General features: G+C 42.3%; 2 protein-coding genes across 8 annotated transcripts in view; one reads left to right on the top strand and one right to left on the bottom strand.

The window, feature by feature from the left end:
- SETD3 (SET domain containing 3, actin N3(tau)-histidine methyltransferase) overlaps positions 1-22,450 on the bottom strand; it is a 611,377-nt gene that overhangs the window by 481,156 nt on the left and 107,771 nt on the right. The window lies entirely within an intron of this gene.
- Positions 1-22,450, top strand: part of EVL (Enah/Vasp-like) — a 140,498-nt gene that overhangs the window by 46,194 nt on the left and 71,854 nt on the right. The window contains exon 1 of one of the 7 annotated variants that reach the window (XM_068192444.1): positions 17,513-17,672. The exons of the other annotated variants lie outside the window; for them this stretch is intronic. Within the exon in view, the coding sequence (XP_068048545.1) occupies positions 17,662-17,672 (11 nt within the window). The 5' untranslated portion in view covers positions 17,513-17,661. Of the gene's footprint in view, positions 1-17,512; positions 17,673-22,450 lie in introns of those variants that run through there. 7 annotated transcript variants of the gene reach the window in all.

Raw genomic sequence — 22,450 nt, 5'->3', positions numbered from 1 at the left:
AATGTACCCTCCAATCTGCAAAAATAAAGCAAGAGTTGATGACTTTCTAATATGTATTCAGTGTTTTATTACAATATCTACTATCCACAGAACAACCTTGCTAAAATCTCCAGAAAATGTAAATGACATGCTATGAATAGGCAGATGATCCCTAGGCAGTAACGTGTGCTGAATAACCTTTGTGCCTTAGCAAAGTGCCAGATCTGCAGTGAGATCTGCTAGCTGAATAATGCATTGAGTTTGATGCTGTACTTGGCTCTGGACATGGAAAACAAGATCAGTCAGCCCTGGCAGTGGGACCACTGTGTGGAGGATGATACTGGAAAAGGTTCAACCATAGCATGTCAATGCAGTTGGAGAGCAAATTTTCACTACAAAACCGTGCTCAGGACAAACTGATTTGGTCTTCTCCAGTCCCTTCATATTCTTTTGTAAGAGCAAACAGCCTTTCAGGACCATTTGTTGAAAGCAGAATGTGCCACTGCTGCTCAGCTTGGAGGGAAAGACAAACCATTATGATAAGGATTAACACTGCAGCAGTGTCTACCAACACCAACATGAAAGAACACACCCTAACTGAGTGCCTTATTCTGGGCTTCTGAGTGTTTCCATCACTCTCTATGTCATCTGAGCTGTTTCAGAACATATTTTCAGCTGTATCAGCCACAGTGGATATCTTTAGAAATTCTTTCCTGCTATGCCATTCTGCTACTGACTGAAAAAAGTGAAAGGGTAAGGCCAGCTTTCAAAGGGATGCATACTCTGTCTGCTCCAATGAAATCAATATGTTGGTCTCCACCTACTCTGGCCTGGGGTTATTCTGTGAACTACGTATCAGAAGAACATCATATCATTACAAGCATTTGAAATTATTCTCTAAAATCAATGTGCCATTTTCTCTTAAGCTTTCATTTAGCAAAATCTTCTCAACATTTCTTCCCTCTGAGAAAGTTAGTGGCTATTAATTATGAGAGAAATGCATCCGAAATTATTTTCTCCATTGACATGGATTCATCTGTTATATGGCCCACATAATTCTGTTTTTACCACAGTGACATTCCAGAGGTTACACCCAAGATAAATTTATCTTGATGTATGCTATGTTATTTATCCATGGAAATATAGGGGTAAGGGGGGATGAGCAAAATCTGTCTGCTGCTGCGGCTGTGCACATGCTAGAAAATCTGCTGGCAGCAAATACAGCACATGGAGAAAAGTTTGTTGGCCTGATTCTGTCTTTTCCAGAAAGTCAGAGAAACGGAGGCAGCACCGAACGCCCTGAACAGGCAGCGCCGACCGCGGGGCGCGTGGGTGTGCTCGGCGTGCTCTGCAGCTGGGAACAGCACAGAGCACCCTGCCCAGCCCCAGCCTCCACTTCAGAGTGCCAGCGTCCCACTGAGCCCATCCTGCAGTCAGCTGAGCTGGGTTTGAGTGGAAATGCAGCGCTTGAAAATACACCTTTGGTGCCACACTAAAGGTCATCTCCGCCATCACTCTTCCCCCTTTATTGTGCGGTTGTGGAAGCAGCTGTGGCCAGACAGAGAGAACCACACCGTGTAGCTGTAGGAACAGAAACGTCCTCGTGTCCCTCTAATACCTAGGTGTTAACTTCAGAACTGGTCAAGGGTCAGATCTTCATCCAGTGAAGTGACAAAAATTGCCATCCTCTCTCTGCTTCCCTCAGCAATTGCTCATTGTGGACTTTTTATTTCTTTTTGCAGCAATGGTTTTGTATTGTGCTAACAACACACATCAGATTGATGGCCATGCCACATGGGGTGGGGACAGCGGTGCCTTAGAGCAGCCACCGTGATCCTCATGAAGGTTACCGTCATCAATTTCCATTTTCTGTGAGCATCAACAACATAATTCCTGGCTTTAGGAACATCAGATGATTCCCAAGGCTGGGCAGGTTTTCTTTTGCAAACCTTTACTCCACCCCCACCATCAATGCTATAAAAAGACATCAGCAGCAGGTAATTTGCTTTGGCTCTATAATATATGAGTCTGAAATGACATATTTTCCTTTACTACATCAGATTGGTACCCAGATTGGTGCCTTTTGAGACTTTACAGATGCCTTATGGCTTTCAATCCAATAGCACAGTCATCTCTTGCTGGCTAATCAGAAGCAATGTTGTTCAACACTGGATTTGGAAAAAAAAAAAGAGAAAGCTTCAAACCTTAATTAAACACCGTGTGAATAGAGCCTGAAGTTTCAGGACAATAGGAGAAGCAGATCCATTTGCAGGGCAGTAGGCTCACAGCTGTGTTGCTGTTATCCTGCACCCCATCCAGCAGCACTGGTCCTTCTTCCTCCCTCTTCCTGACTCTTCCTGTGTACTCCCTCACCTCCTTCCTTCTTGGCTGCAGGCTCAGGGTCTCTGTTCATATGTGGTCCCCATTTCATAGCTGAGCTGGTCTGCAAGCACACACAGTAGGAGCTGCTGCACTTTAATCTGAATTTGAACTCCATTTCTGTCAGGGAAGAACTTTGCCAGGGTAGAGAGGATGGGTGGGGATCCTGACAGGGAAAGGGGATACCCTGGGGGAAGCAGCTGGGAACTGTGGAGTTGAGGCTAATCCCTCCTGAAGCGTCAGACCCCACAGGCTGCAGGTACATCTCTGGTGCAGCTGGTGGATCCCAAAGCTGAATTGCTCTGAGCTGAACCTTGCGAGGGCTTTTCAAATACTCATTCCCCAAATGCTTCTAAACAATGCCTGTGATTACTCAAGAACCATGACTATAACACTTGGAGGAGGAAGAAAGGCTTAATAAACCCAAATGTGTTTGCTAGCAGTAATTCACAGCAGGGTTTCTGGCTGAGCCTGCCAGCTGCCACAGTCTGCATGGGTTGCATTTAGCCAAGCCGAAAAGCAGGAGCAGTATTGGCTCTGGAGAAACCTACTGCTCCCTCCTATTGTCTAGAGAAATTAATTGCTTTATAGTAATGCCTGGAAATTGTGTGCTAGTCACATGCTAAACAGATAAACAGCAAAGAGAGAGTACAGATTTGTTCAATGAATTTCCAAAGCTGTTGGAACTCCTGTTGAAAAAGGGGCTGATTCCTCCCTGTATTCTGCCAGGTGGTGGTTTGTCCCTTCAGGGACTATGTAGAGCCCTATCACATCAGGTGTTGTGACTGTAACACTTCGTTGTGCAAGTGCTAACTGCAGTGCTAGAACAGTGTTTATTTCCTTTCACCATAGTGTGTTCTAGATCCACCAGGAGCTGCAAATGTTCTAGGATAACTATGGCTTGTTTCTTTCCTTGCTAGTGCTGAGCCTGCTGTGGCTGTGAGAGATCTGACTTGTGACATGAGGCAGGTGGGTCTTGGACACCACCATGGTGTTGTCTAATTGTCCTTAGTGAGCTGTGCATGGGAGCATTACATGGGCTGATTCTGTCCTTTCACAGGCTGATTCCTGAAAATGTTCAGGGAAGGTGTTAACATCATACTTAAATTCTCTACTGCAGTTTTCATCTACAGCTTTCAACCCAAATATTCTCTCTGTTGGCTCCAAAGTGATTGTTACTTTTGTCCCTTTCTCAAAAGATATGGTCTCAGCTGTGTTCTTTAGTAAACCTTCCTCTGAGAGCAGAGGAGTCACTTCATGGACAGCACCCATTTGAGTCACTTTAGTGCCAATGCACCTGGTGTGTCACCCACCTTGGCTCTGTTTGCTTGCAGCAGATGCAAACCCTCTGCCGCATGTCCTGCTGCTGTCATATTTATGTCTACCCTATGCCCTGGTGTATGGTGAATCTCTCTCTAGAGACCCAAAATTATACTTAGTAGTCCTATTTTGGAGCAGAGAATTTCACTGAATGGTGTGGAATTTGTCCTTGCAAATGAGGAAAAAAAACCTCCTACAAAATCAACGTATTTCTGTCAGTATAAAACAAATTCGAGGGGTAAGAATCTCTTTCCTTCCTCTGCATGCCTTCATCTTTTTCCCTAAAGTGTTGTAAACAGCAAAACTGCTTCTGGTAAGCACTGTACTGGCACTGGAAATGGTTTTCTGTGGCTACTTACAATTATTGTGGAGATCGATGGGGAATAGGAGCAGTTGTGCAGTGAAGAGTGAATGACATGAAGTTAACTTTTCCTCCCCTGCTGGGATGGCTGGTGTGCTGTGGCCCTGTTTCCTTATCTTCTTTATGCAAGAGTCATTTCAAGCTTGGTTTTTCTTGATTATCAAAAGAGAAGTTATAGATTTTACTGTACTGAAGCAACCCAAAACATTGCTGCCATTCAGAGGTGTCTCCTCATAATCTGCCCTCCAAGCACATTTGGAGGCTCACAGATCCCTTCACCATAATGCATTTTAAGTTCATCTTGTTACCTTTCACACACACACACATATATAAATGTCCTTGTGCTGTGTTTGGAGCTGTATGAGGAAGAGGCATGATCACATGTGCCTTCCCTTAGAGCAATACTGGCTACGTGGGATGTCATGCAAAGGAAAGTGGAACAGTCTTAAAAAGGTGGGGAAAAAAATTAAAAGCATAAAGAAGGGAGTGAGAAGCATTTTGTGCAGTCTACATATAAACAACATGTATACCATTGTAAATGTCTGTTTTCTTAACTTTTTTTAAGCTTGGACAGCACGGTGCCTGCCATGTTAAATTGTTTCCTTCAGAAGTCATTGGCAGCAGCAATTGAATTGAAGTGGCTTTGAAGGCTGGACTGAACAGTGAGATAAATAATAGCTGCATGTTTGGTTTGTGCATTATCATATTGCTCTAATTCAGCTTAATGAGTCAATTATCCACTTACAGAAATTAATTACAAAGCAGGCTCTAAAAGTGTCCAGGATGGATTCTGTCTAGCCAGTGTCATGTTGTGGGATGTGATGAATGATCCTGGGCCTCTCTCCATCTCTGTAGACTCCTGTAGACTCCTTTCCTTGGGATAGAGGTTCTGAGAGTGGAAGACTTTGGTTTTGGGCTGCAGTACAAAACCTGCTGTCAGTCTGTCATACTTCATGTTCAGCTTCTCCTTGAGTAAAAGTGGGCTTGGAAACATCAACAACATCTTGGGGAAAAAAATCTGGAGGGGTTTGGAGCTAATTGAGCTGCAGCACTAAGGGCTCGCTGTCATTCTGGGGTATTTGGCTGCTCGCAGAGGGGATTTACTGCAGGGATTCTGATCTGTAAGCCATGAACTGCCTGTCTGTTGCAATGGCGCATCTCATGTCAAGGGAATGGGATGCAATAGATCAGAGTTAAATTAAAACACATTTCATGTATTTATAAATGAGCAGTGGTATCTGTTTTTCTGCTTTGGTGAACCTGACACATATGAATGTACAAACCTCAGTCTCTGGTGGCTGGCATTATTTTAATAGTAAGTGAAAAGCCCAGAGAGTATAAATTGTTTGTTTCTTCATGACAAAACTGGATTATATAAACCTGAAAGGAAACACTATACTTGGCAGAATAAAACTTATTCATGTATTGCCTGTTAATCTTCCAAGATTAACACTGATTGAAGTTGGGTTTGGTTTTTGGTGGGTTTTGGTTTGTTTTTTTCTGATTTGGGAGTTGTTTCTTACTATCAGTAAAAGAAGTTAAGCATTGAATTGATTATTTGAATATTTAAAGGCTGAATCGTGCATTGCCATGAATGCTGTGATCTTTAGAGGCACTGACAGCTTTCCCTCTGGCTGTTAACATGTCTGCTTTATACAACACAAATGTCAACATCACTACTCCTCTAATTAGAGCAGTAGGTCAAACAGTGTCTTTGTCTGTGGAGGAACCTGAGCCATTAGCCATGTTAAGAAGAAGCTCCTTTGTTAAGCTTGATATATGTTTCTGAGGTTTCTTTTATCCTGTGGCAACCTACAAACGCTGTTTTCAGAGTGGGGCATTTTTGCTGACTGCAGAAAGGGAAATACACAGAAGAGATTGTCCCTCCACTGATTCAGCCTCGGCCTGAGCTGCAAAGCAAACCCTCCCCAGCTGTCCCAGCTCGCCGCAGGACTGGCCTGTGTGAGAGAGTGCATTGCCTTAGTTTTATTCAAACACAAGTGTAGGCTTCCAGAGAGTTTAAATTATAATAGTACTGTAAGTTGGAGAAGGTTATAAAAGTAGAGAAATGCAGTGTTATCCCTTAAAACTGATGCAAAGAATTTCCATCGTCCTTGTTTGATTTCTCTGCAGGAGGCACCAGTTTGGCTTTGCCTCTTCTGATTCATTTTTAATTAGGATTTAGCATAATTTTAGCATAATGATAAATCTTCCATTTTAGACCAAGAAAGTAGTGTTATCTGTCTTGAATATCTGAAAAATATGATTGTTATTTACAGATCATCCCATTTGTTTTTCTGATGTCTTTGATTGCATCTTTTCCAATGCAATATGCATCTCGCAAAAATGAAATTGCCTTATGGAAATACATAGAAAAATATTTTAAAACAGACTATGGGTTTAACATTTTTATTTACATTTTTAAAAATACTTTAAATTTTGTTTAAATATATTTAATAAACTGATTTTTTATATAACATATTTTGTCTCTGTGATTGGGTTTTAGTGGATAAGTAGTTGGTAAGTCTCCAGTGGAAATTCTCAGATTTCAGAACAGCAGGATTTTTCCTTAGCGTAATTAACAGTCAAATAAGTGAACACTGGCATGAGCTACTCTATATGCTTTAATTCAGCTAGTTGCTTCTCTGGAAGGAGAGTGCCAGCAGTAGAGAGGAAATCACAGCAATCTTTACTCCTCAGAGACGAGCATGTTGAAGAACAGTGCCAAGCAAAGATGGACTTTGGGTATTGTTTCTCTTTTGTCCTCGTTAGCATTTGGCATAGCCACTTGTGCTTCCTTTCTCCTGCCATTGCTTCATTTCCCTGCAATGCCATGTGCCACCCCACAGACCAGGGTGGTGTGAGTGACTCCTTACAGATAAAATATTCATTCACCTCTACCCTCTGGAAAGCCTGAATCACATGGAGAGCACAAAGGACAGTGTTCCATCCTCCCTCCTTGAACCCACTCTGAGCACACAGTATGCCCAAAGCCTTGTGGCACTGGTGGGCACTAGTGGGCATCTCTTGTTTGTCTAGGGCTGCCTTGTCCAAGGAATTGCCTGCAATTGGTCCCTGGGGTATGGGCTGGGATATTCTGCTTCCTCCACAAGAGAATGGTGTGGAGGGCTCTGCCTTCTGCCTTCCCAATGCTGCCTGCCAAAAGCACTGCTCAAATGCTTTGCCTCTCCCAGGGTTATCTGGGAAAGGAAACCACCTCCTGAACACCTCTGCAAGGTGCTGAAACATACTTTTAATTTGAGGGGGGAAGGTTCACCACATTTAGTTGGTAGGTGGAAACCTGAAATGGCTAAAAGTGCTTGCAGTGTTGCAGAGAATAAAGTATCTTCTTTCTGCTGTGCTCCCATCTCAGGAGAGCTGAAGCTCTGGAGATTTTGTGTTTTGTTTTGGGTTTTTTTTTTCTTTTCTTTTTTTTTTTTTTTTTTTTTTGGTTGGTTGGTTGGTTTGGGTTTTTTTACATTTGCTCAGTGACTGTCATTCTGCAGAAAATTAAAGCTGTTCATTACCCCAGACAGAAGCTGTGTTTGCAGATTTATGTTGCCCTTCTCTGAAGAGACAGTGCTGCTTCTGCCAAATTAGCTGCAGCAGATCTGTGACCTGGAGGCTGCTCTTCAGTAGGCTGGAATTAAACCATCCAACACACATCCAACACAAACACTGCTCCTATAATGAAGCTCAGATACAAGATACCAGGTGCCAAGTCTCTGTTGGATTTTAGAGTGTTACCTAAAATATATATAGAAATCCCAGTCTTATTGCTGAAAACCAAATGAAACTGAAATAATGGACTTGGGCTTAATTTATTTTCATTACTGCATCACAGGCCTATGAATTAATGACTTTCAAGTAGTTTTTCCACTTCGTATTGAATATCAACTGAAAGACTAAGGCATACTATTTCCTCTTTTCTTCTCCAGAATAAGAATGTGCTTATATGTGCACCATAATGTTGCAGATGAAAAGCATAAAATCATTTTGACTGTTGTGTGTGCATAAAACAAGTTTAATATGGAGATCATACATAAATATAAGTTTCTTAGTTTGCATAATAGTTTGGCTCCTATTGACTCAGTACAAGTATTTCCTGAGGGCTGTCCTGACTCTTGGTCAAATTGATGTTCTCTGTTCCTCTGAACAAAGGAGGCACAGAGAAGGTCACGGATGGCTACCAAGTTGGCCAGTAGCTTTAGGAATGAGCTGGGGAGCTTTGCTGTTTTGGAAACCGGAATCTCCACAGGTTTCACACTGAAGATACAGTGTTAGCCACACTGGCTGTACCCTGGTATTTGCTGGTAACCCTGCTCAGCAGGAAGCATTCCTTTCTCTCCTCAGCCAGCAGTACTGGCTCTCACACAGCTCCATGGAGTGTCTCTGAAGGCACACTTCATTGCACGCTGTGTTATGCTTTATTATAATGAGCTGGGTGCTCATTAAAGCTTCACAGTTATAAACAGAGCTGTTATTTAGCTTGAGGAGCACTGTAATATTAGTGTGGCACCTGGAAACTAACCTTGTCTCAAGCTGGGTTATGTCAAAATGTAAGTGAAGGTACTTATTTGTAACAACTGAAGTTGATGATAGAATTGCAAGTGTTTATAAAATGTAGAAATGAAAAAGTGAAGGAAAATCTAATCTAAGTCTACAAACCCCTTCTCATTCATTCCAGAGTCAACCCCCGCTCCAGTCATTCAGCCAGCCCTCTGCTTCCTGGCTCTTTGGTGTCATAGCTGTACAGAGGGACTCTGCCCTCATCCTCTGGTTTCAGAAAGTTTCCATTCCAGCAGAGGAGGCTCCTGAGAGCCCTCCAAGGATCTGCATCACATTCCCTTTTCCTTTGTACGTTTATGCAGCCAACTAAATCAAGAGGCCATGATTAGTTACTTCTGATAAAACCGTGGTCTGCCTGCCCTCTTTGGACCTGCGAGCGCTGCTGAGGCAAGGAAGGTACCACACTGCAAGGAGGGTACCACACTGCTTCCAGCCGTGGGTACCACACTGCTTCTGCCCATGGTTTCTGCTGCCCAGGGCAAAGGGGCTCCATCCACTGAAGTCCATCTTGCATAATATCTGAGGCCTAAGACAAATACAGACACATTTAAAGCATGAGTCCCCTTTTTGGCATCTGACTGAGATCACCCTATGGTGATGCTAAGTTTGAAAAGACTGATCTCCAAAACTGTCTTGAATGGGTGCAAATAGAATAGAATAGAATGAAATACACCTGTAAAATGGAATTTGCAATAAGCCCCTATATTTTCTGAACCTTATGCTCATCCAGAGGCTATTTAGTTGACCCAGCACCAGCTAACAAAGCAAGTGTGGTATTGATGTAGCAGGGAGTGTTGGGTCTCAGAGTCAATTTGGTGAGTGTGGATGTGCATGCTGCTGAGTGAGAAGTATTCTGCCTGTTCTCTGGAGGGGTTCTATTAAAAACTGCAGTGCCTTGAGACTCCAAGATCAGAGCAAGGCACTGAGCATGGCAACAGTGTGCATAGTGCCTCAGGCATAGCACAAACCAAGAGAGCCTGCATAAAAAGCAAGCTATAGAAAACCTCTTTATCAGCATGTTTTATTCTTATTCTCATTTTTAAAAGGTGTGAACCTAACTCTAAGTGGCAGTGGAAGTGAAAGACCGAGAAGAACACGGTATCTGGCTGTGCTGGCACACCAGTTCATAGCTCTTGCTTTATTCTATTTCCCCTTTTCTCTTATTCTGGGGCAGGTGGGATGAGTACTGAAGAGCAAAACAACTCTATTCAGAAAAGATATGGGAAGGGATGGAAAACCAGGCAAATGATAAAGGGTCCGCTAGCTATGTAACACCAAGCTGGGAGCTGGAAGCCATTCCCTGTGTAGGCCACTGTACCATCAGAGTGAGGCAGGGAAGTCCTGTTTTCACTTATCTTGTATTTCAGGGGAGTGTTCCCCAAATCCATGGCCTGATTTCCAGCTGTGGTTGTATTATCAAGTGAATAAGGACCATGATCTTGGTGTTAGAAGCCAGTTAGCATAAGCAGAAAGAGATGAGATAGGCAACAAAAGCAGAAATATTGAAGAAGATAGGTTCATGGCAAAAAATGCAGTCAGTTCTAAGGAAAATGGTTATTTGAAGCTTATGCTCCCTAACCCAGTTCCAGTGCTCTTCATGGGAACATGAGCAGCCCAAGAGACAATTGAGAGCTTTGCCTGGGTTCTATTCTGTTTGCACTTTGGGAGTTGGTTTCAGCAGACCAAATAATACTGCAGCATTGCTCAGCTGATAACACACCAGTTATAAAGTTCACTGTGAGTGATCTTGCTGTGAACTGACTGAAGGGTTTTGTATCGGTCTTGATTTTGATGAGCCCTTTGGGGCCTACAGAGAAGCCAGGGCGTGGTGTAGGGCAAGACATCCAAGGCCATGGAAATTTATTAAATCTTTCAAAACTCTTGTGTTGTTTTGGATTTTTTTAAATTAAAAATATAATCATAATGCAGCTTTGCATGCTGCTTTCCATATTCTTGTTGGGGCTGAGAAATAATGGTTGATGCACTTGAATTTGCCTTTTGATCCCACTTGGCTGTGGTTGTTAGCAATTCTGTTGAGGCTGGGCTGTCTTAACACTGGCCCAATGGAAGATGCACTGCAGGTGTTATCTTACTCCCTAGAAATCCTCCATGAACTTACCTCAGTCCTGAATTTGTGATTTTGGGAGATGGTGGAGCTGTGGAAGGTTCAGAAAGCCATTGGAAGGAATGGTGAGCTGAGTTACTACTGAAACTTTCCCCATTCTCTGTATCCTTTCTCTGACCTGACCTTTCTGTAATTTGTTGTCTTGTGAGTGATTTAAATTTATCTTTTTAATTTTTTCCTAAAAACATTGTATCAGTAAGGCAAAAGGACAGTTTTAAATATTTCAGTCCTGTTACAATAAACCCAGGGAATTATTATGAAAAGCATGTCTTGACACAGACAGAGGCTGTTGAGTACTCCCACTCTGTGTAATGACTCAAGGGCTAAACTTTTATGTTAAGCTTTGGATGGAAGGGTTATCTTTGGACAAGTCTGAAGTGCTGACAAAACCCTACATGTTTTAGAAGTTAAAAAAATGCCAGGCGACTAGGAAGTTGTACTTTTGGAAAAAGTCTGTAATTCTGATGCTGATTTTGAAAGTAACTGTGGATGCCATTGTGGAGGGTTTGGTGGTAATCAGATGGACAAACTGGTGAGGGTACTAGTGGAGGTGAGCAACAATTCTTTGGGAGACCCTCCCTACCAACCTGTCTTTGGTTTGCTCTTTTAAGAAAACAGGGTTTATGCAGATGCTTCAATTCTCTGTCTGCCCATCCTCTTCCTTCTCTCTACCACCTTTCCAGTAGCTGACCAGCAGATTCAGAAGTGTCAGCCTAGTTTGACAGAGGAATGAAAGTCACTGGTTTATGACGCTTACCAGTGGATGGAGAGGAGAGGGATTCGATTTGGTGTCCTGGGTGAGGTGAAGGCAGGACACAGGTTGAGCAGCAATTCGCTGCCAACTCGCACGTGTTTAGTAGATGCCCAACTCCTGAGAAGTGGCACTTTGTGATGTCCCTGCAAAGTGATGGGAAAGTCACAGAGAACATAACACAGTCAAGAAAATAATTTTGGACAGGATAAGGGGGGAAGGTTGCTAGGAGAAAAAGGATAAAAATCATGGTAAAGCAAGAATACTTTTGCCGTTATTTGACAAACATTGTGCGCAAACAAGTCTGGTGCACAAATGTGCTCAGAGATCCTGTTTCAGTTTTGGCACTCAGAAAATCCTTTTAACTTCCAGGCAATAGGAAAAGTCTTTGCCAATAAATAATTGAAGGAGGGAAAGGGGGAAAAGAAGGGGCTGCCAGGATAATTTTTACCTTGTTCTACTGCCTAACTGATGATACAGATGATATAAAAGATAAGTTTCTGCTGCAGCTGGAATGTCTAATTGCTAATAGGAATTTTGCCACCAACTTCAGCAAGGTTGAAGCAAGTATTGATTAATGCAAAACTACCTCAGTATCCTGTTAAATGCTGTGAGGGATTATTCTAAAGACATGAAAAAATGGGGAAGGAATGTGGATGCTTTACTGTTGTTAAAGAAGAGAGCTTCCCTGCATGTATGCACCTTGTTGTGTTACATGGCAGTGAAAGGTGTGATAAGTTGACATGAAAAACTGCTGACTGTACCCATTCCACCTTCAGGGATCCTTCTGCAAGTTGAAGTTTCCCTGTGCCTATAAATCAGCTATTATTTCCAACCTGTCCTATTCCAAGAAGCATAAATATCAGAAACAAGGCTAGAAACAAGGCCAGACATTCTTCATCTTGGTGTGAACCTAGCCTTCTAGAGCCTGCACAACCTTCACTTTGAGCCCTAACTTTTTAGGGATGGGGTTGCTGTCTTGGAAAGTACTTTCTCAATGAATATCAAATTATATGACCTGACTATCAGACAGGCACGTGCCTTTAGAGAACTGCAAGTGATAGAAAAAGTTATGTGGGATTTCTGACCAGTTTTTGGTCAGCTGCTTCCCCTCCAGTCTCTTAAGCTGTGTTTACATGCTTTTTCTTTACTCCAGCATCCCTTACATCAGAAAACCTCTCCTTATGTTCACACCTGGTAGGCTGTACCTCACCCACCCATGTGCCTCTGAAAGACTTGTGACAGAAGCCCTTCCACGGGCTTACGGTGCCAACAACACGTGATAGGGGTGTCTCGTGATACAAGTATCTTATCTGTTCAGTAAAACATGATGCATGAGTTGCATTTCTCAATGGTGGATAACATTAAATAGCTAAGGTAAGTACCGGAACTGAGGCAGTGCTAGTTTTGAGTGAGAAGCTCAGAGTCTTCCTTTGGGACTGTTGTGAAGTTGGTATTTCTTGTTTCAAATACAAACCCCAGAAATTTACATGAGCACCACGTAAATCAAGAGCTACAAAAAAGTAATGTAGGCAGTTGAAAGGACCACTGCCAACAGCTGCTAAAACCACTCATCATGTTTATTAAACTTCAAGGAAAAATGCAAGCTGAAGGTGAAAATGCATCAGCTGTGGAGCAATGTTGGGGAATAGTATATGCTTGGTGACATAAATATGAGAATGTTTTTCAGCTGATACCCCAAGTAGGTTTATATTTACACTCAGACCATGTCTAATGGCTCTTTAGATCAAGGGCATTGCTAAACTTTAACATAAAAAAAAAAGTTATGTGGAAAAGCTAAGTACACCCCTTAAAATCTGCACTACTGAAGGAGGTTTGCAACACTGTGAATCTCAGCTTCTGGAAAAGAAAGGAGGTGGTAAGCCTGAGCTGAGGTACTGCTTGGAACAGTGGCTGTTCTTTGCCTGCTGCTGGAGCAGGTCTGGGTGGTGGGGCTGGTTCTAACTATAGGTACAGAGGTGCCTTCTGCCTGCAGCAGGGAGATGCCCATGCTGGTGGCTGCAGTGAGACTGCTGACATGGAGCCTTAGAAGATACAGCCCTTGGTACCACCAGCTGCCATGAAACAATGTGAAAATGTTTGTTTAATAAGGACTGTAAAATGTCCCCAGCACTCAGGACTCTTAAGTACTTTCATAATTTCAGGGGAACTTTTCCTGGCAGACTTTGATCATATTAAATAGATTTCCCATGATATCATAATGCTCCATTTGTTCTGAATGTGCTGATTTGCGGATGTGCAATTAGCTGACTCAAGCAAAAAAGCATTATAGATACCCTGTGTATGAAGTGGCAGTTTATTTCTCTCCATATGGTCTATAACTTGTTCCATGCTGCTTACCGTGGGGTCTGGGCTTACTGCCCACTGCTCATCACAGTTTATAGAGAGGAAAATTGAAGGCAGCCATGGAGTTAATTCTTTGCAATATAGTTATTTCCTTAAGGCAATACCTAAGCTGTTTGCATCAGCCAAAACATCCCCCTGGAAGCAGGTGAGTCCTGGCTGTTCCCTCGGAGGGAGAGTGAGATGAAATCATCTGAGCAGAGGGCACTGCATGACTTGAGAGCCAGGGGCTTCCCAGAAGGAAAAAATTGGGCTTCCCAAATCCTGCATAACTTGTGGCATTTAAAAGATTTTTTTCTTGCCATATGTTTATTTATTGGTACTTGAATGGATCTATACAAAGGGCTAAATCTAGTCCCTCTTAAGTCCATGGAAAGACTTCCTTGGGCCTTAGCAGTGATGGGATTGCATCCTAAATTAATATGCCCAAAAAGACTAATTTGTAAAATACGCTCAGTGCAGGATCAATTGTTTTGCTGTTGAAGGCAGCTGGAATCTCACCTAAATGCACATTTTTAACTCTTCTAATAGTAAATAAGTGTATTTTACTCTCCTGTCTGGTTTCTCTCTTGCTTTTTTCACATGAGTGAGGAGCATGGCAAAAAGTGATTTGAGAGAGCAAGAGCATATATTAACATACAGGGTTAAACTTTCTGAGGACAAGGACTTTTTTTTTTGCCTCATCAGCATGTTTAACAGTTGCAAATCTCAGTGTATGAGGAAATGTCTTACATTCAAATACTATTAACAGCTGTGAAATTAGATTTACAAATCTGAATATATAAATATGAAATTTATATGCTGTTGCATATCATTTGTGCATATATTCATGAAACCATCTTGTAGTTTATGAAATTTGAGTGCACCGTTTCAGTGTGAACTTCCATATTTCTTAATCATGAAATTGTTAAATGAAAGACTTGCCATATGCAAATTTTGAAATTTGTGCAATATAATACGTTGCCTTTTGAGGATAACACAGAACTAAACCCAGCAGATATATAAGTATAAATAGTTATTTGGAAGGTCTGAAACATGCTTATTAAGAAAAAAATATTTTAATAATGTTTGCCTTCAAATAACACTTAGGTGGGTACAGTTTTATATTATGATTGTGATTCTTATTTTTTAAACAGTATGAGCAACACATTCTGCAGTGCTTCACTTCATTCTTAAAAAGAGCCTGGATTTTGTGTTTGGAGATGAGTAATTTTGAGGCTGAGGCACTCATCTTTCTGGCTTAGCCTATAGCTCTAAGGGTTAAAAATGCATAACATTATTGTCTTATACAAATCATGATTCATCTGGTAATGAAACTCTCAAAAGAAAGCAAATACAAGACTTGGGAGTCTTTGGAACATGAAAGCCAAGTACACGGCCAGCAGACGTGCTGCTTGCAAACCTATGGGAATATTCACTTAACTGCAACTAAAGCCTCGCTTCTGTGTTCAGGAATCCTGATCTGCTCACACAGATCTCAACACATGACTGAAATAATCTGTTTATCCAGCATATGGTTCTTTGTGAGGACTGGATAGAAGTCAGCTACTCGGTCTTATGTGTCATTTGTCACAGAGTGCTGTGTCCTTCTAAGTGCTCCCTTTCTAGTCCAGGGCCATGGAGGCATTTTAGCAATGCAAAGAGGTGATTAGAGGCACTTCTGCTGGAATGTATGCTGTGGTGCTTAAGTGAAAATAATTTGGCTTATGACGGGGGCATAGAAAGGCAGCCCTGGGCTTTGTCCTGCTCACTGTCACTATGTCCTAGGGTGACACTGGATGTTTCAGTAGTGATCTGCTCTTTGCTGTGCCTTCAGCATGCATAGTGCTAGCTGGAGGGGGGAAGTTGGGAGTTTCCAGGTGTGTTCAAAGGTGTGTGTTCAGGAGAACCAAATCTTTAAAACCAGAGTTTTCTAGCTGATATTATTGCAGCTGACATTTGCATGTAAGGAGAGTAATATCTGCTTGGTTTAACAGGGAAACTATTCTACATCATAAGTGCTGTCTCCTTTCCCCCAAATCAGTGAACATATCTATTTCAGACACATCAGAGAAATAAAAAGGCTCCTCAGATCTTTGCTTAGTTCACCTTCCTGCATCCTTCTGCCCAGAACAGTGGAGCCAGCATGGCTGATCTGGGCCATTAGTGATTTGTGTCCGTACTTACTTGGAGATGCATTTTTCAGGTAATGTCCTTTTCTAATACATGCAGTAAAGTTCTATTTGCACTGACTGACTCTACAATTATTGTCTAAGCAATGGGTGAGCTATACAGAGGAACTGCCACCTGAAAAATTTTAAATTCATGAAAAGCTGGATTTTTTGAATGAAACAAGGTAGTGCCCAACATCCATACAGATCTCAAAGCAGAAGGATGTAGTGTCAGGAAAATGCAGCCAAATTGAAATCCCGAGTGATAATAAAATACTTCATTAAACAGAAAGAAATAAGAAGAGAGAAAAACAAAAGCACTACAGAAAAAGGTATGCTTAAAAATGTCAGGGAGAACTTTAATTCTTGTTGGCTTTTAAACTACCCCCATCAGAAAACTGAAACTCTTCAGTCATACAGAGATGTTCTGCAGAGGAACCGGAAGCAGCAGCTGCACAGGCAATGTACTACCAGCTGTGAGAGCAGCCAGATTTTGACACCCGTGTTTTCACTAGGTGCCATTTCAGCAGTAGTTTCTCTAGGTCTTTCAGTTGGACCATGAAAGTGATCTCTTGTAACAGGAAAAGCAGTGAAGGTGAAAAGCACTCTGCTCCCCTGCTTAGGTGGAGCAGCGTTTGCAGCCTTGCTCCCCAGAAGAAACTGCACTGGAGGGTTTGTGTAGCTGGTGTGCCTTGCCAAATTCAGCCTATTTCTTACACATCTCTTTTTGCTGTATTAAATAGAGATCTAAGGCTTTACAAATGTATGTTGCACTCTGAAAGCACTGCAAGGATGTCAGGAGTTGTGTGATCTCCTGAGGGCTGGTCTCCTCAGGGCTCTGCAGGTTTTGCTGTCATTAACAGAGACTTCAGACCCTCTGATGCTGACTCCCAGAGAAAGTCTGTGTGCCTCCATGGTAAAATCATGGCTTCTCACTGTGTTTCCAGCCGTTCTTCAAGAGCTGAGAAGCTCTGCAGTTTGTGGGGTGCTTTGGGAAGTTACCTGGTATCTGCACCCTGGGTCCTCTGCTCCAGGTCAAGTTGAGCAGCTGTGCAAAAGGCATCGAAGTAGGTAAGAGAGATAAAATTTGCACTGTGCTGTGCCAGTTAAAGTTTTGGGCTGGAGCTGGAGCTCAACAGGATGCCAGGTTGACTACCAGGCGGTGCAGGGCCCTTGGTGCCACCAGGGCCCCTGGGTTTGGTTCTGCGTTGTGTAAACGCCGGTGCGATAAATGAAGAACAGCAATTTTTTTTCTGGGTCTGAGCTTTATTTGCTTTTGCTTTTTCTTGGACAGTGAACCTGTGCCTTGAGAAAATGCGTGGAAAGATTTTAATATCCATGCCTCCAATGAGGCAACAACAGCACATCTAATCTTAATCTATATTGTTTGTACTTTTGCTTAGTATAGCAGCTCTAAGAAATAATACATTTCTTCTTTAAAGTCCCTTCCCCGCCCCTGCTGTATAAGTGTTACTTCCTGCTCTCCTGCTCTCTCAATAGCGCTTCCCTTTCCTGTTTTGGTTATAAGCTTTCATAGAGACTCTTGGCTTGTCTCCCTGCCAAATTTGTCTTCTGCTCAGGTGAAATAGACTATTTGGATTTAAGCACACGTGCTGGCTTTGAGCATATACCTCTGCGGGATTGCCTGACCAGGTCCTCCTCCATGGCAGGCACGTAAGTATCTGGGGACTGTGCTTGTTGGCTGGGAATTTGTTGACCAGAATTAATGTGACTGGATATGAAGGAGATCACGTATTGTGATAAACACAGAAGGTTTGTGTTTTGGTTATAGCCTGATAATTTATAATTGTATAAAATTGTAATTAAGCTTTTATGGCAATTCTACATTAATATGCATCCCCTGGTAGTGAGGGAGAAGCGGACTTGATGAAGCAAGTGTTTCTTCACTCCTGATCTGCCTCCATCAGCTTGAGGGGAATTGTCACAGGTTTATTTACATTTCTGCTGGGATTGAAGGGAAACCAAAGCAAAGTGATGCCAACTTTAATGAAAGATCTTTATGTTGATTTCCTCCATTCACTTTCGAGTCTGCCTTTCTTGGTCATTAGTTATGATTATGACCTTTCAAAGCCTTTTTTTAAGGTATCTATGTACTGAAATATAGATATGGTTGGCCTGTGAGTGAGAGCCCTCAGTCATGTATTTTCACTTGACAGTTCAGTTTCAGGTTTTGCATAATTCGTATTTTACAAGATTAGGTACTTCTTGCTTTTATTTCTGTAATTTAAGGGGGAAGGGAAGTAGTTTTTATTAATAGCAACCTGATCCAGTCGAGTTGCTTTTTTACTCTTTTTGTCTAATTGAGTTCCTGGGCCATTTACTTGACTAATTTTTAGGAACTTCTAAGCATTTACTTGATATTTACTTTTAGCAACTCCCAAAGTGTATCTTCAAGGTGGTGTGTAAAATCTGGAAGTGAGCCCCCGTTCACAGAAAGAAATTTTACGTGATTCAGAGTATTAATGGAACAGTGAAGTTCCTCCATTAAGAGACTCCATTAGCAGTCAGTTGTTGGAACTTGGAAGGAAAAGTTTCCTGGAGCATGGCCTGGCAGCAATGGCACTTTGCTTAATCACACCACTTCCTCAGTGAAGTGCCTTTTGCAAAGCAGGTCTCTTTAAGCATTTCTTAACGTGCTGAGTTGAGATGCTGATAACTGGAGTTCCCCTTAGTGTCATTTGAATTCTTACGCTTCGGTTTGCAAAACCTACCAGGAGAGGGATGGGCTAAAATTAACAACACTGCATGGTTTAAAAATCTCAGCAACAATAACTAAGCAGATGTGCTGGCTTACAAGGGCATCAATCTGTGGCCTCTCTGCTGGCCCCAAATCTGCACTGATTGGCAGATGTGCTATTTAAGCGCCGTGGCGGACATCGTGAGGTCAGGGCTCTCACAGACCTTGGCTGGCAGTGCTGAGGACTGAGCTGTTCTGGGCTGACAGTCAGACCCAGGAGAAGTATCTATTCCTCTGCAGTCATGTTTTGCATACTGCATAATTTTTTGTATTTCTACTCACTTTTCCCATGCTCAAGAGCATTGAGGGGTGACAGAAGGTTATGCAAGTTTCTCTGGTCATGCCAGGATTGTGTGTGTGTTCCCAAATCTAGCAACTCATCTGCCAAAGTCCTGGCTTAGTGTGCAATCTGGGTGCCTCCTAAACTGTCTCTTCTCTGGTTTCCAGCTGATATGTCTGCTGTGGGTATCTGCAGCAGATACTGGACAAGGCAGTTCCCACTGGGTATGCCAATGTAGTAAGGGAGAATTCAAAATTAATGCCTTACTCCTAACAGAAAGTAACATTTGAATTTTCTTCCTCATGGAGGTGAACTAGTGTTCATCTTACTCTTAGTCACCCTGTAAGTACAAGTATTTCCATTTCCTGCTCTGTAAAATATGTATTTGTCTTGCAGGTGTGTCATGACTTTATTTAACAGCGTCAGTCCTTTTGGGAGCTGCTTACGAAGGAGGCTTCATATTTTTACTATTTTCTTGTAATTATTTAATATTTAACTGTTTAGATGCTAGAGTTTAGAGTTAAGTGGAGAAAGGTGATGGCCAGGCACCTTCAGCAGATGCTCAGTGCAAAAGGCTCATCTCCCACTGGCAGTGCAGACAAACTCCAGCACCAAAAGATCTGCAAGGTGAATGTGCAAGCCTGAGCAGAGGACCAAAAAATAGCAGCTTCTCTGGGAACTGGGCTTCACTTCAGGCTGACTGGAGTAAGGACAACACTTTTGGGCAGGTCCCTCTGCACAGGCAGGTAACCAGGAGCGAGTGCAAATTGAGAACTTCTGACCACTGGGTCCATGTGTTGGTTTTCAGGGAATTCCAGGAAATGGAGCTCAGAAAACAACTGGAGGTAGTCATTGTGGCACCTCCATATTATATATATATGAGAGTGTGACTACTGCTATTTAAATATCTGCTATAAAATAGTCAAGCATTTGCATGTCACTGAGGACTAAAAGTGCCTTTCTGGATATAAAGCCCCCATGGGGCTGCCCTTTGGTGTGATCAAGGGCTAAATGCTGTATTTTTGCTATGAGGTCTTGCTGCATTGCTTGAGGAAGTTCTTCAGGGCTCTGGGACAAAGGTGAACGATGGTGACACCGGCTGTGCTGCAACTTTGGTTGTAGAGGGAAGTAGACTTTGAAACAGGGGGTCCCAAGAGTCACAAGTATGACTGACATTGTGCTGGAGAAATGAGGCTCCAAAGAAGAAGTGGGGTCATAAGCAGAGCTGGTGGTGAATCTCTGGTGAGAAGGCTGGAGAGCCTTTATCTGTAACGAGCTCAGATCTCAGCTGTGGCCGCTATGTAAGCCCAAATGACCTGACTGCCTTGTGTTCAGAGGGTGTCTCAGGTTTTTGTTCTCTAAATACAGTGGTCAGAGAGAAATGTCAATTGTTTCAGGTTACTACTGAAACACTTTCCCTGCATCCCAGTAATTATTATATTTATTAAAGTGAAACCTTTAAAAATCTTTAGAAAATTAGTGTATTAGTGTTTGAAGTACACTTTAAAATGGTGCAGGAACATGACTTGTAGCTTGCTAATTCTGAGGGTAACAGAGATCTGTACTGCACAGATCACACATCTCCATATACAGGATTTTGGATGTACATTAGCTGTTTAAGCTGACATTGAGAGTATTCTGTCAGCTTCTTAAATCAGCATCAGCAATTTCTTTCATGTCACGTTTAACCACACAAATATGACTTCCTGTGGCAGACTCAGTGGACAAGTAGAGTAAGATGTGCTAAATTACTTGTGCATTATCTCCCACATTCTCTGGGCTGAGGTTTCATTCTCAAGTAAGGCAAGCCTAGGGCTAAGTAATATCAACAATTTCTCACACCAATAAGAGTGATTAAATAAGTCTAAAATTACTTTAATTATTAATAATATAAATATTGAGGGGGACGTTTGGGAGCTGGAAATAAAAAATAAGGTAAATGTTTGTATAAATAGTTATTTGCCTTTTCTATGAATACAATAAAACAGCATCTTTGAACGTCAAAGAATCATGAGCAGCTTGATACAAGGTAGAACTGTAATAGGTTCAAAGCATGAGATCTTGATTTCTATCAGGGAGCTTTCAGAGGGGAAAAGCTTATGCTAAGGGAGTGTCTGTCCCAAGGGCACAATTGTGACTGTAAATATGAAGGATAGTGGAAGTGTCCAGGTCCACCTAGCATGCTGGAGTAAAGCCCACAGAATTAGCTGTTTGGTCCCAAAGTTAGCTGGTTGTGGATATTTGTTACACCTTTTGTGAGCATGATTTGGTGACCCTCCAAAACCTGTATGATCTTGACCTGGCTCTAGGAGAAAGTATTTTAAACCTCTCCCATTACCCCAGAGGTGTGACCTCTGGGTGGTTTGGTGCTGGACAGGGGGTCTAGGGTAGGACTGGGATAACCCTGTGCCATGGTAGGCTCTGCACGGGGCTGCTGGTCAGAAGTGGCTCAGTCACTCAGTACCAAGCTCTGCAAAAGTTTATTCATAAGAGGATAATGGTGTAAGTAGAGGAAACAGGTCAGTGAAGGAGCACAGTGCAGCTTGGCCACCTGACTTTTCCTCAGTCTGGAACGAGAGGGAAAAGCCTTAGGGACCCTTCAGAGCCAGACTCTCCTCCAAACATTATGGTTTGCTCTCTTTTTCCTGTTTATTCTCTGTGACAGGTCTTTTGTGGTTCCAGCCTGAGCTTTTTGCTTTTATATTTGGATAACCCACTGGGCTAGGTCATGTCAAGCCACCACATTGTCATGTGATAATTCACAAAAAATACAGGTATTTTCCCAAGATTCCTGGTGTTATCTATTCCATTTGTGGCTCTTTTTTGGCTATAGATCTTGGTAATCATATGTTTACTAGAAGCCAGGAAGAAAGGACTGTGTTTTTCAGGTTCTGAACGGATGGAAGAGGAGAGGAGTGTTATTCCAGGACAAAGGCACCTTCCCTGCAGCACTGACTTGAAGTGGCTGCCCACTCTCACCAGGGCTGGGCAAGAAAGGTCAATGCTGACCCTTTCAAGTAGGGTTCAATCCAATTTAACCAATCTGCTGATTTTTGAAGATGAATCTTACACAAAAGAGATGGATGAGGGTGGGTCAAAATGTGTCACACAGAATGAAACAAACAGTATTATCCACAAACTTTTTTTCTTAATTTACAGTTTTGTAGTATTGAAACAATATTTTGTAAATCTCAAATACGAACACTCGATTTCAGATAGCACCTGGGAACAAAACTAAGCAGACTTTCTTTAACTTCAGGCATTCAAATGGTACTAGTGCAGAGGTTTGCCATGCCACAGAAGTAATGCTTTCAGAATGAACAGGGGTGAATATTAGGATTTGGGGTTCCTAGGAAGAACTCACTCCCCTCTACATTTAAATAAGATGTCTTTAATTTGCCCCCCAGTAAAATG

This window comes from Anomalospiza imberbis, chromosome 6 (genome assembly GCF_031753505.1).
Source record: "Anomalospiza imberbis isolate Cuckoo-Finch-1a 21T00152 chromosome 6, ASM3175350v1, whole genome shotgun sequence".
In the NCBI taxonomy this organism is placed as follows: Eukaryota; Metazoa; Chordata; class Aves; order Passeriformes; family Viduidae; genus Anomalospiza; species Anomalospiza imberbis.
The sequence above is the reverse complement of the archived record's forward strand: the minus strand, read 5'-3'. Positions and strand labels throughout refer to the sequence as shown.